A 12,122-nucleotide genomic window follows, 5' to 3' on the forward strand; every position below is an offset into this window, starting at 1 on the left:
ATTGGAGTAAAATGAGTTAAATGTCCATAGTTATCTATTGATAAGGGACTCTTACGGTTTCTTGCTTATCACCAATACCCAAGAATAACAAATCATTCTCTTCAATATCAAATTTGGCAATCATTTCTGAAGCGACATCATTGTTTAACAATTTTGTTAAACGTTCCAAAACATCTTTATATTGCTGCAAATAAACATAGAAGGAGTTATTATGGTACGAGTATTAATTAAAAATGAAAACCAAGATGTTGTTGTTGTTGTAGCAGTTTATTGTGTTCTATCTTTCGTCTGCTTGATTCTGTTGAGTGTCAAGACCCAGGAACTCCGCGACTAAGATGGGGTGCGTCCACAGGGATCTGGGTCTGGCCGGGCAGTTAAACAGGTGACGTGTATCGTGCGGTCCATGGTAACAAACGGGACATACTTCTTGCACGTCGGCATCAATCCTAGCTCTGTGGGAATTGAGGCGGCCGGATCGTAATTGAGCCAGAACTACTCTGGTTTGTCGATCGATTTCTTCGGGTGCAATGGGTGGCGGTCGTTCTCCAAGGACTACATTCACCCGGTAGCCAATTACCGCATCTGCTACCGTGTCTGCATGAATGTTGTTCAGACCCGCTTGATATGCCGCTTGATCTAGAGGTTCTCTCTTGTAGCGCTGAACCTCACGCTCTAGATCGTGTAGATCTACCTTAAGGCTTCTGGGCGGTGGGTATCTATCCACAAGATGATGATTTGGATGATTTCTGCGATAACAGCCCAAAAGGTATTGCTTAGACAGCATGTAGTTATGTCTTCGCACTGGTAGGATCTTTGTCTCCTGATGGAGGTGGTCCACATGAGAACTGAGGAGACAGCCCGTCGCAGTTCGGAGGGCGGCATTCTGACAGATCTGAATATTATTCCACTGCGTGTCACAAAGTTGAAGTGACCACACTGGCGCTGCATAACTTACCACAGACCGGCCAATTGCTTTGTACGTGGTCAACAAGGTTTCTTTGTCTGCACCCCAAGTGCTGCCAGCGAGTGACTTGAGGACCTTGTTTCTACTTTTGACTTTATTGCAGATTGCTGTGGCATGTGGGGAGAAAATGTAGGAGCTGTCAAATGTGACGCCAAGTATTTTGGGACACTTGATGGTCGGAATCATTTCTCCATCGACCATCACAGTCAGCTCAGTATTCACCTCACGCGTATTTGTAGTGAACAGTGTGGCTGAAGAATTGGTGGCGAATATCTTCAGATTTCTTGCAGCGAAATATGAGGCAAGCTCGTTGAGGTAGATGTTCAACCTATCGCAGATGTCATCAATAGGTGGGGGGCCTGATGCCATGATCGTACAATCGTGCGCATATGATACGATCTCTATGCCGTCTGGAGGGGGTGGGATGGAGGATAGGTAGAGGTTAAACAGAGCCGGAGATATCACCCCACCTTGGGGAACTCCCTGTTTCACTCTACGGTGTTTCGACTTCTTATCCCTAAATTCCACAAATGACTGGCGGCCACACAGATAATTCGCGACCCAACGTTTCAGGCCTGGCTGGAGGGACGTGTTGGCGATGTCCTCAAATAATTTGGCATGGCTGACCGTGTCGAATGCCTTCGATAGGTCCAGTGCCACGAGGACCGTCCTATCACATGGCCTGGGTTGATTGAAGCCACGGCAAATGTGTGTGGTGATAGCATGCAAAGCTGTTGTTGTGCTGTGCAATCTCCGAAATCTCCTCTCCTACGAGGCTCGGGAGGAGCAATGCCTCAAGCGTCTTTGCCACTGGTGAGAGAAGGGAGATCGGTCTGTACGACTCCCCCAAACTCGGGTCTTTTCCAGGCTTCAGTAGCGGGATCACTCTGCCCATTTTCCAGACATCGGGAACTATAAGAGTGTTCAATGACATGTTAAGGACAGTGGTAAGGTACTCAACTCCAGGTGAATCCAGATTCTTCAGAATCAATGTAGAGATTCCGTCGGGGCCCAACGCCTTGGAAGATTTGGCGCCACGGATGACATTCGTAACTTCGCCCACGGTAAATTGTGATGGCTGTTCATCGGCTCGGAGACCACGAATACGGCGAATGGCTCTCCTCCTTGCCCTGTCACTCTCGGGATGCACAATAAATTGACGGTTAAACAACCTGGCGCATGTCTTCGGATCAGTCACGGTTATCTCGCCAAAAGTGACTGAGGTCCTGTCGTCCCGTCTACAGGGGTCCGAGAGAGACTTAACAGTGGCCCACAGTTTGCCTGCACCGGTGCCTAAGTTACATTGCTCCAAGTGTTCCAGCCACAAATTCTGCTTATGTTCGTTGACTACCCTGTTTATTTCCAGATTCAGCCAAGATATTCTCCCATTCCTATCCTCGAAATTCCCGCACTCAAGACTAACAATAGACCCCCTTTTTGTCATTTTAATGACAATGGAAAAGATTAAAACATAACTTACCAAAAATTTTCGCACAAACAAAGTGCCGGAGAACTCTTTGGACAAACTCTCGTAATGTTTACGTGCCCCACCATTCCAGAATGCATCATTGCCACGAACAACAATAGCATAAGATCCCAAATTAGGGAATTTTTCGGCAAAAGTTTCATTTTTTGCAATAATATCGGTGACATTGGTGAGCTAAAGCGAGTAGAAAATGTCAATGCGTTGCCCATAGGCAATATTTCTTAAGATACTTACCATTAAACCAAAACGTGTATCAGGTTTATCGGTACCGTATCTTTCAATTGCCTCAGAATAGGGAATGCGGCGGAAGGGTGTATGAATGCGGCCAACCTCTTTTGGCCATGAATAGCGCATGACTTCTTCAATTAACTGCAAAATATCATCACGCTTGGTGAATGAGAGTTCAATGTCAAGTTGAGTGAACTCGGGCTGACGGTCAGGCCGTGTGGCTTCGTCACGGTAGCAACGAGCAACTTGGAAATAACGATCTATGGCGCCTGCCATTAACATTTGCTTAAACTGTTGAGGACTTTGGACCAGAGAATAAAAATGACCAGCCTTGCGGGTTGGTACTACAAACTCTTGAGCACCGCCGGGAGTACGACGGAAAAGTGTGGGAGTTTCAACCTCAACAAAGCCCAAATAGTTGATGAGATATTCACGCATACGCATAATGACTTGAGAGCGCAAGCGTAGGTTGTGTTGCATATCAGCAAATCTGGAAATAGATAAAGTTACCGTTATTTATAGAACCTTTAATTTGCTTATAACTATATGTGGCATCACCTCAAATCTATGTAGCGATGCGTTAGACGTAAGCGCTCACCGGCCCTATTGAATCTACGCACTTCAAATGGCAGGTTTTTCTTGGCAATATTCAAAATTTCTACCGTTTCTGCTTCAACTTCAACGTGACCAGTCTTCATTTTCGGATTGATAGTTGAGGTGGGTCTGGGTATTACAGTACCCACCACCTTCAATACGGTCTCCAAGTTGAGAGTCTTATCTTCTAATCCCTTAACCTTTTCCGTTAATAAGACTTGAGTTTGTCCATAGCCATCGCGTAGTATGAAAAATCTATCCATACGCTGGAATTCCAACCAGCCACATATGGTGACCTTTTCGCCAATGTTGTCTGATGTCAATTCGCCGCAGGTATGGGTACGATCGGCAAATTTATTTAAATCGGCAACTTTGACTGCGTTGCTTGCAGTTGCTGTGCTGGGTTTCTCGCTGCCAGTATTCCCATTATTCTCTCCCTCTGTTGTTTCATCCTCCATTACATCATTGATGGAAAGTTTCTTAACCTTATCCTTATTCTTAATGGGGCCATCGTAAGGCTCATCGGGGTTGAGAGCTCGAGCTTTGGACACAACAACTTCAACTTCGCCGGTATCATGTTTCTAAACAAAACAAAAAAAATCCCATATTTTCATAAGCGGCTTTGCTTTCACACTCCCAATACATACCAAATTAACATTTTGTTTGGGTCTAGCCAAAACTTTGCCTGTCACCTGCACAATTGTGCCATCTGGGGCGCTACAAACAGTATCTTGCATCTACATAAATAAGAAAATTATTATGTTCATATTTTATTTCAAATTTATATTCAAACAAAAACACCTACAGCTTGATCCTCTATGATAATTTGTGTTTGACCATAACCATCTTTCAATTGTAAAAATTTCGATGTTTTGCCATTGGGAATCCAACCCACTAATGTGACATCTTTTCCAATGTCACGATGTCTAATGTCATTACATGTAATGTCGCGATTTTCAAAATATTTTAAAATATTTTCATTCTCTGTAAAGCACAAGATGTCGTCAAATATTCAAGAGATTCTTTCAAGAAAAAAAAAACTAATACTCACTGGCTATTTTATATTCGGTGCTGGTTATAGCAGTACTATGTTGCTGACTCATGGTGCTATAGGAACGCTTGTCCCCAGCCCTCTTGTTGTTAAAATCTATGTTGAGTATGTCTTGTACTTCAACCTCCACATCACCAGTTGGCATGGTATGGTTACAGGAATTCTTTGGACGTCTTTGCACCGTACCTGCTATGCAGACTATTGTATTTTCCGGCATGTTTATAAGACGACGTGCTACTCTCGGATTCTAAAAAATACATAAAATGTATAGTCCATCTTACCTTTAATGTTACCAATTAAAGCACTTACCCTATCTTCCAAAATGACCAATTGGCAAGCACCATTACCACGATCTCTGAGTTCCATAAAGCGATTTACACGTTTTTTGATAAGACGTCCCGTCAACTCAACATACATACCCACATGTGTGGGACGCAAATCACCACATGACATTCGCACTGGTGGCGGAGGTGGTGGATTCATATTGAAGCCACTGGCCATTGCAGTCATAATTTGCATGAGCTCATTGTTAGACATATTGGGTGGCACTAAGTGTAAGAAAATAACGGGTGTTATTCAAAGGAATAGTTCAAACAGATATATGAGCAAACAAGTAAGAAAACTTTGAGTTCGACCGAATGGAGACTAGTATTGAAACTATTGGTACACATAACTGTAAATATTAGGAGCGAACTTTCTGACGCGCCCTGAACTCACCCCTATTCCTATACTCTCGAATAAGCTGATTACGATGCTGAGTGCTGTGCCAACATAACCATGGATGCAATGTGTTATCTTAGGACACAATATGCAATGGATTCGCGGTATTGGCTTTCGAGATACACAATTGTTTGCAGTATGCTATAAACCTACAATCACAGCCAAGCTAGTCATATTTCTAATAAACTTCTTTCTTTACTCAAAAAGCCACCCTTGACTGTCGCAGAACACAGTTTAAAATTCACCTGCTGTAGGTGTTGAGACACAGATATATTCCTGGAAATTGTGAGGCAAACGAGCTTGCGAGGGAACTCTTACTTTACTTTAATTGGCTATGACAGAACATTTGTTCCACTAGCTGAACGTAGAATAGCTTTTCAAGTGCCTCGATCTTCTGCGCTCATTCTAAAATCTCTTTCGAGGTGTCTACCGCCACTCGATCTTTCCAACGGGTTTTTGGTCTTCCCGGTTTGCGTGTACCACCGTGTTTGGATTCAAACGACTTCTTTGCTGGAGCTTCATCCATTCTGACAACATGACCTAGCCAACGTCGTCATACAGCTCATACAGTTCGTGGTTTATACGTCGTCTATATTCTCCATTAACGCAAACTGGTCCATATATTTTTCGAAGAATCTCTCTCAAATACTCCAAGCACTGCCTCATCTGCTTTCACAAGTAACCATGCCTCAGAACCATATAACAACCCGGGTAGTATCAGTGTCTTGTATAGTGTAATCTTTGTCGGTCGAGAAATGGCCTTGTTTCTAAACTTAGTCCAAAGTAGCATCTGTTTGCCAGTATTATTCTTCACTTTATCTCAAAACTGGTGTCATTCGTGTCAGTTACGGCGGTGCCGAGTTAAATTAATAAAGTTACGATCTCAAAATTGTGGTTTCCAACATTCTCGATTTTCTTTATCTGGCCGGTTGTGCAAGGCGTTTTGTACAACCGAACATTTTCACTGACTCTCTTTCGATTCTTTCAAAGGCAGCAGTTACTACTTCCGGTGACCGACCTATGATGTCGATGTCGTCGGCATAGGCGAGTAGCATGTGTTCTCTTGAGATGAGTGTGCCATATCTATTCACATCTGCATCTCGTATGATCTTCTCCAGCAGGATATTAAATATTGTAGTTCACACGATAGGCTATCTCCTTGTCTGAAACCTCGTTTGGTATTAAATGGTTCGGAGAGATTTTTTCCTCTTCTTACTGAGGAACGCGTATCAGCAAGTGTCATCCTGCAGAGCCTTATTGATTTTGCAGGGATACTAAACTCAGACATGGCTTGAATGAAATGACCTTTGAACGTAAAGGGGCTTGGTAGTCAACAAAGAGATGGTAGGTGTTGATTTGTCCTTCTCAAGTATTTTCCAGGATTTGGCGCTGGCCCAGGGTAGATTTACCAGCCTTAAAGCCGCATTGATAGGTACCAATTATCTCATTGACTTTAGGTTTTAAGGAGAAGACTATTCATCTGTAGTTGGCACATTCCATCTTGTCTGCTTTCTTGTGTACGGGACAAAGTATGCTGAGGTTCCCATCATCGGGTTGCGCAGATAAGCTGATGCATACGCCTTATCAGCGTGTCGGCTCCGGTCTTAAATATTGGGTTGCCCAAAAAGTAATTGCGGATTTTTTAAAAGAAAGTAAATACATTTTTAATAAAACTTAGAATGAACTTTAATCAAATATACTTTTTTACACTGTTTTTCTAAAGCAAGCTAAAAGTAACAGCTGATAACTGACAGAAGAAAGAATGCAATTACAGAGTCACAAGCTGTGAAAAAATTTGTCAACGTTGACTATATGAAAAATCCGCAATTACTTTTTAGGCAACCCAATAGTACAGTGGCTAACCCGTCGGCTCCTGCTGCCTTGTTGTTCTTTAGTCGGGTCACTGCTACTTGGACCTCAATCTGACTAGCAGGTAAACATTCTATACCATCATCATTGATTGGTTTTGCGGTATCCTTTTTGTCGCCAACGTCGGACACTAGCAGTTGGGTAAAATTTTCTTTCCATATCCTCAGCATGCTATCTGCGTCAGTTACCAGTTTTCCTTTTTGTTTTTGCAGGAGAATGTGCCAGCACCAAAGCCATCGGTTTGATGTTTAATTCTTTGGTAGAATTTCCGGACTTCATTCTGACTCCTGTACATCTCAATTCGCTCACACTCACGTCTTTCCATTGCCCTTTTTCTTTTTGCGGCATAGACGTTTCTCCTCTCTCCTTTTCTCCTCTCCTTCTCTGGCGCGTTGCTACTGATTGCAGGGTCTATATGCCACATTTTTGGCTTCAGTAGCATCACGACACTCTTGGTCGTACCATGGATTTCTTCGAGGAAACTCAAGGGAACTGAAATCTATGGGTATGCCCTGTCCACATGTAATCCAATTTTTCGAGATAAGGCCTAAATGACAACGTATGACAGATTGTGACTGCACGGGACAACTATGAGCACCACATAGGCTGGAATTTTGATTATCGATCTGTGTGTTGTTTTTTGTTATCATCAGAAGCTCAGCTGAGAGCTACCTGGTGCGTCCACAGATTGCGGATAGTGGAATACTCCATACGGAATAGCTGTATCTGCAGCCGAGGACAATCAGCGCTATCGAGTGGGGACTCTCAGTGAGGGTCCGGATGGCACCGGTTTTTGCTTAACCCGATGTGAAAAGGCGAGTTATTGGAGCCTTTTTATAACCAAAGAGACACATTCTAAACTTGAAAAGGTTAACTGCCTTTCTGTCGTTGGCTAGAACAGATATCTCATCCATTGTGTCTGTCATGACAAGTCATTGTTTGATTGGAAAACATGCTAATACAGTAAATGTTGCTGTTGCTAACGAGCTGCACTGGCAAAAAGAAGTTTCACTTTATGTTTTTATTTCAATGAGGGCTTGTAGGAGGTAGGAACTAGATCTGGCAAAATATCGATGGCACTATCGATATTTTACTTTTTGTCTGAATATCAATTCATATTTTTCCTATCGATACTATCGGCAAATTTAAATTTTGATGTTTTATGTTTGTATCCCTTAAGAAAAATTGTGCCTATAGAGGGCGCAATTTTCATCCGTTTGGCCTAAACTTGTGTACAATGATTTCTCTCATGACTTGCAACTGACTTTCAATTCAATTTGGTTTTATTTGGTCTTTGTATTGGTGTTACTTCTATATAAATCGATCTTCTGATTTTTACTTCTCATTTTCGTTTGATTATCGATGTTGCGATTATCGATAGTTTGCTAGCTCCAGAAGGAACAAGAAGGCATCTTCATTCTTCTTGTCTGAAATGTCTGAGTCTGTTTGCGAACTGCCACTAAACCCTAACCTAGAATTTTTGGGATAGCATTGAAAACTAGACCTGCAAAGATAGAGCTATACAACATGTATTTACTGACGGTAGGTAGATGTGACCAGGTAAAAATTCAACACCGCACACCTTGCAGAAACCTTCCTCTTCCTGTGTCCATCGCAACGACAAAACCTGATGTTGCAGTGATTAGTAAGTACTGTTATCAACTGTCTGAAGTCACGCCTCCTCAAACACCCATGGGAAATAATCTGTATTTCCGCATATAACATACCGCCACGTCGCTTCTCTATTCCTTAGCAAAATAAAAGATTTCGAAAAGTTTGTTGAGCGCCAGTTTCCTGACTCCTTTGTTCTAAGAGCAGTCTTCGATGCCACACATCCAACATGCAGAGATACCGCGGTACCCAGTACCTACTCGATCATCTTGTAAATGACTGCATTGTCCAGAGCCCGATGCTATACTAAGACAAAATTTCACTTGCCGGCAGCACTTGGGGTGCTGACAAAGAAACCTTGTTGACCATGTACAAAGCAATTATCCGGTCTTAGGTAAGTTATGCAGCGCCAGTGTGGTCTCGTCGGTTCTGTGACACGCTGAGGAATAATATTCAGATCTGTCAGAATGCCGCCCTCCGAACTGCGACGGACTGTCTCCTCAGTTCTCATGTGGACCACCTCCATCAGGAGACAAAGATCCTACCCGTGCGAAGACATAACTACATGATGTCTAAGCAATACCTTTTGGGCTGTTATCACAGAGGCCATCCAAATCATCATCTTGTGGATAGGTATCCACCGCCCAGAAGCCTTAAGGCAGATCTACATTATCTAGGGTGAGAGGTTCAGCGCTACAAGAGAGAACCTCTAGATCAAGCGGGTCTAAACAGCATTCATGCAGACACGGTAGCAGATGCGGTAATTGACTACCGAGTGAATGTAGTCCTTGGAGAACGACCGCCCCCCATTGCACCCGAAGAAATCGACCTCCGCCGGCAAACCAGAGTGGTTCTGGCTCAATAACGTTCCAGCAAATGCCGCCGACGTGCAAGATGTGTCCCGAATGTAGCCAGGGACCGCACGATACACGTCACCTGTTTAACTGCCCGGCCAGACCCAGATCCCTGTGGACGCACCCCATCTTAGTCGCAGAGTTCCTGGGTCTTGACACTCAACAGAATCAAGCAGACGAAAGATAGAACACAATAAACTGCTACAACAACAACATCTCTCGCTTTGGTTTTGATTTGTGGACCCACACCATTTTATATATTACTTACATTTCTTTCCCGCTAGATTAATACAAGTGCCAACTTCTCCCCAATGAACTCACTTTTATAGTGAGCTACCTATTCAACCTAAACCCAAATCCACCATTCGAAAGTGTCTTTAATGTTAAGATCTGAAAATTATCCTAAATGCATGCTCATTTATAACAAGACCGATTCTCGATAACTCCCAGCAACCACTGATAAAACAGGGAGTTCCCCAAGGTGGGGTGATATCTCCGGCTCTGTTTAACCTCTACCTATCCTCCATCCCACCTCCTCCAGACGGCATAGAGATCGTATCATATGCGGACGACTGTACGATCATGGCATCAGGCCTCCCACCCATTGATGACATCTGCGATAGGTTGAACGTCTACCTCAACGAGCTTGCCTCATATTTCGCTGCAAGAAATCTGAAGATATCCGCCACCAAATCTTCAGCCACACTGTTCACTACAAATACACGTGAGGTGAATTCTGAGCTGACTGTGATGGTCGATGGAGAAATGATTCCGACCATCAAGTGTCCCAAAATACTTGGCGTCACATTTGACAGCTCCTACATTTTCTCCCCACATGCCACAGCAATCTGCAATAAAGTCAAAAGTAGAAACAAGGTCCTCAAGTCACTCGCTGGCAGCACTTGGGGTGCAGACAAAGAAACCTTGTTGACCACGTACAAAGCAATTGGCCGGTCTGTGGTAAGTTATGCAGCGCCAGTGTGGTCACGTCAACTTTGTGACACGCAGTGGAATAATATTCAGATCTGTCAGAATGCCGCCCTCCGAACTGCGACGGGCTGTCTCCTTAGTTCTCATGTGGACCACCTCCATCAGGAGACAAAGATCCTACCAGTGCGAAGACACGCGGTAGCAGACGCGTTAATTGGCTACCGGGTGAATGTAATCCTTGGAGAACGACCGCCACCCATTGCACCCGAAGAAATCGACCTCCCCCGGCAAACCAGAGTGGTTCTGGCTCAATTACGTTCCGGCAGATGCAGCCGCCTCAATTCCCACAGAGCTAGGATTGATGCCGACGTACAAGATGTATGTCCCGATTGTAACCAGGGACCGCACGATACACGTCACCTGTTTAACTGCCCGGCCAGACCCACTCGACTCAGACCCAGATCCCTGTGGACGCATCCCATCTTAGTCGCGGAGTTCCTGGGTCTTGACACTCAACAGAATCAAGCAGACGAAAGATAGTACACTATAAACTGCTACAACAACAACAACAACTGATAACACGCGGTAAAAACCAATAGATCACATTTTGTTATTTATGGATAACAAAAACAGGACTAATAGTACTCATATTGAACAAAAACAAAACATTTTTTCAAAAGATTCAAACTTACTGTTATTGTTAAAGGGATTCATTCCACCGCCTCCAAAGTTACCGCCATAACCACCCCCATAACCTCCACCACCACCACTACCGCCGCCTCCGCCATAGAAACCACCACCACCACCACCGCCATTACCACGCATACGTCCACCCATTATGATCTATGAGAAAAAATAAAAGAAAAAACAAATATCGGTCAATTCTGATTTCTAAGAAAAGTTTAGCATAGCTACTTACGTGATTTTTGGTTGTCGACGACGATGATGAAAATTCAGTTCCTTGTACAAATTGCTGTTGATACTGTTTTCGTAACTCTTCGTCGCTCTTCACTGTTTTTAGGTTTGTACCGGCTGCTATGGGTGTTTTAGATACAAATCTTTTGCAATGTACGAAAAACTTCGATTGACTTAAGGTTCTTCTGGAAATTAATAACATTTTTTAATAATTTTAAAGCACCACAACTTTAACCATTTTCTAATGCCGGCTGACAAACGCATGCAATCATTAACTAAAAATCCACAACGCACTCCAATGAAAAATACACATTCACATACACACAAGAGATAAAAAAATAATGTATAAATTGCTTCAAGAGAGCTTGAGGGGAGCAGAAATAAAAAAAAAACACGAACACAGTACATACACATACAAACAGCAAACCGGGTATATAAACAGAATGAGAGCCGAGCGAAAAATATCAAATTTGCCGAAAAAACAAGTATAGAACACTGTCTTACCTACAAATAATGTTTAGGTTTTTCACAGTGTTAATTATGTTCGCAGAACCAAATAACAAAACAGGCAATTTGTTTTAACCATGTACTATTGAAATAGACACTTTTGCAAATATATTTAGGCGATTTGTAATGGCAAAAAGGACTTTTTTGCGGTATCAGAAAGTTATCTTCAGCAGACAGACGTCGGAATAAATATGGATGATGTCCAATCAAAGATGCCTTGATGCATTTTTGAGTGCTGCCAAGTTGATAAACTCTTATGTATCGTTTACACTGGCGAAGAGAATGAAATAACAAAATTTTAATTTTTAATGACGTTTCAAGAGGGCGCTCCAGTATGAAAATATCAGAGGGTTTCAGTTGCCTGAAAATTACGAAACATGATATCTGTTAAAT

The 12,122-nt window shown here is 43.0% G+C and overlaps 1 protein-coding gene across 2 annotated transcripts in view; it reads right to left on the bottom strand.

Annotated features, from left to right (window-relative positions):
- LOC106086208 (aspartate--tRNA ligase, mitochondrial) overlaps nt 1-12,122 on the bottom strand; it is a 340,688-nt gene that overhangs the window by 1,155 nt on the left and 327,411 nt on the right. Inside the window, exons 1-11 of one of the 2 annotated variants that reach the window (XM_059365363.1) lie at nt 11,727-11,933; nt 11,227-11,407; nt 11,000-11,150; nt 4,633-4,871; nt 4,324-4,570; nt 4,078-4,256; nt 3,920-4,009; nt 3,237-3,853; nt 2,685-3,168; nt 2,445-2,624; nt 56-184 (exon numbers count right to left, since the gene is read on the bottom strand). In XM_059365363.1, coding sequence (XP_059221346.1) covers nt 56-184; nt 2,445-2,624; nt 2,685-3,168; nt 3,237-3,853; nt 3,920-4,009; nt 4,078-4,256; nt 4,324-4,570; nt 4,633-4,871; nt 11,000-11,144 — 2,310 coding nt within the window. In that variant the 5' untranslated portion in view covers nt 11,145-11,150; nt 11,227-11,407; nt 11,727-11,933. Of the gene's footprint in view, nt 1-55; nt 185-2,444; nt 2,625-2,684; nt 3,169-3,236; nt 3,854-3,919; nt 4,010-4,077; nt 4,257-4,323; nt 4,571-4,632; nt 4,872-10,999; nt 11,151-11,226; nt 11,408-11,726; nt 11,934-12,122 lie in introns of those variants that run through there. The other variant, XM_059365364.1, reaches the window with a different exon arrangement.

The sequence above is a fragment of the Stomoxys calcitrans genome, chromosome 3 (genome assembly GCF_963082655.1).
Source record: "Stomoxys calcitrans chromosome 3, idStoCalc2.1, whole genome shotgun sequence".
In the NCBI taxonomy this organism is placed as follows: domain Eukaryota; kingdom Metazoa; phylum Arthropoda; class Insecta; order Diptera; family Muscidae; genus Stomoxys; species Stomoxys calcitrans.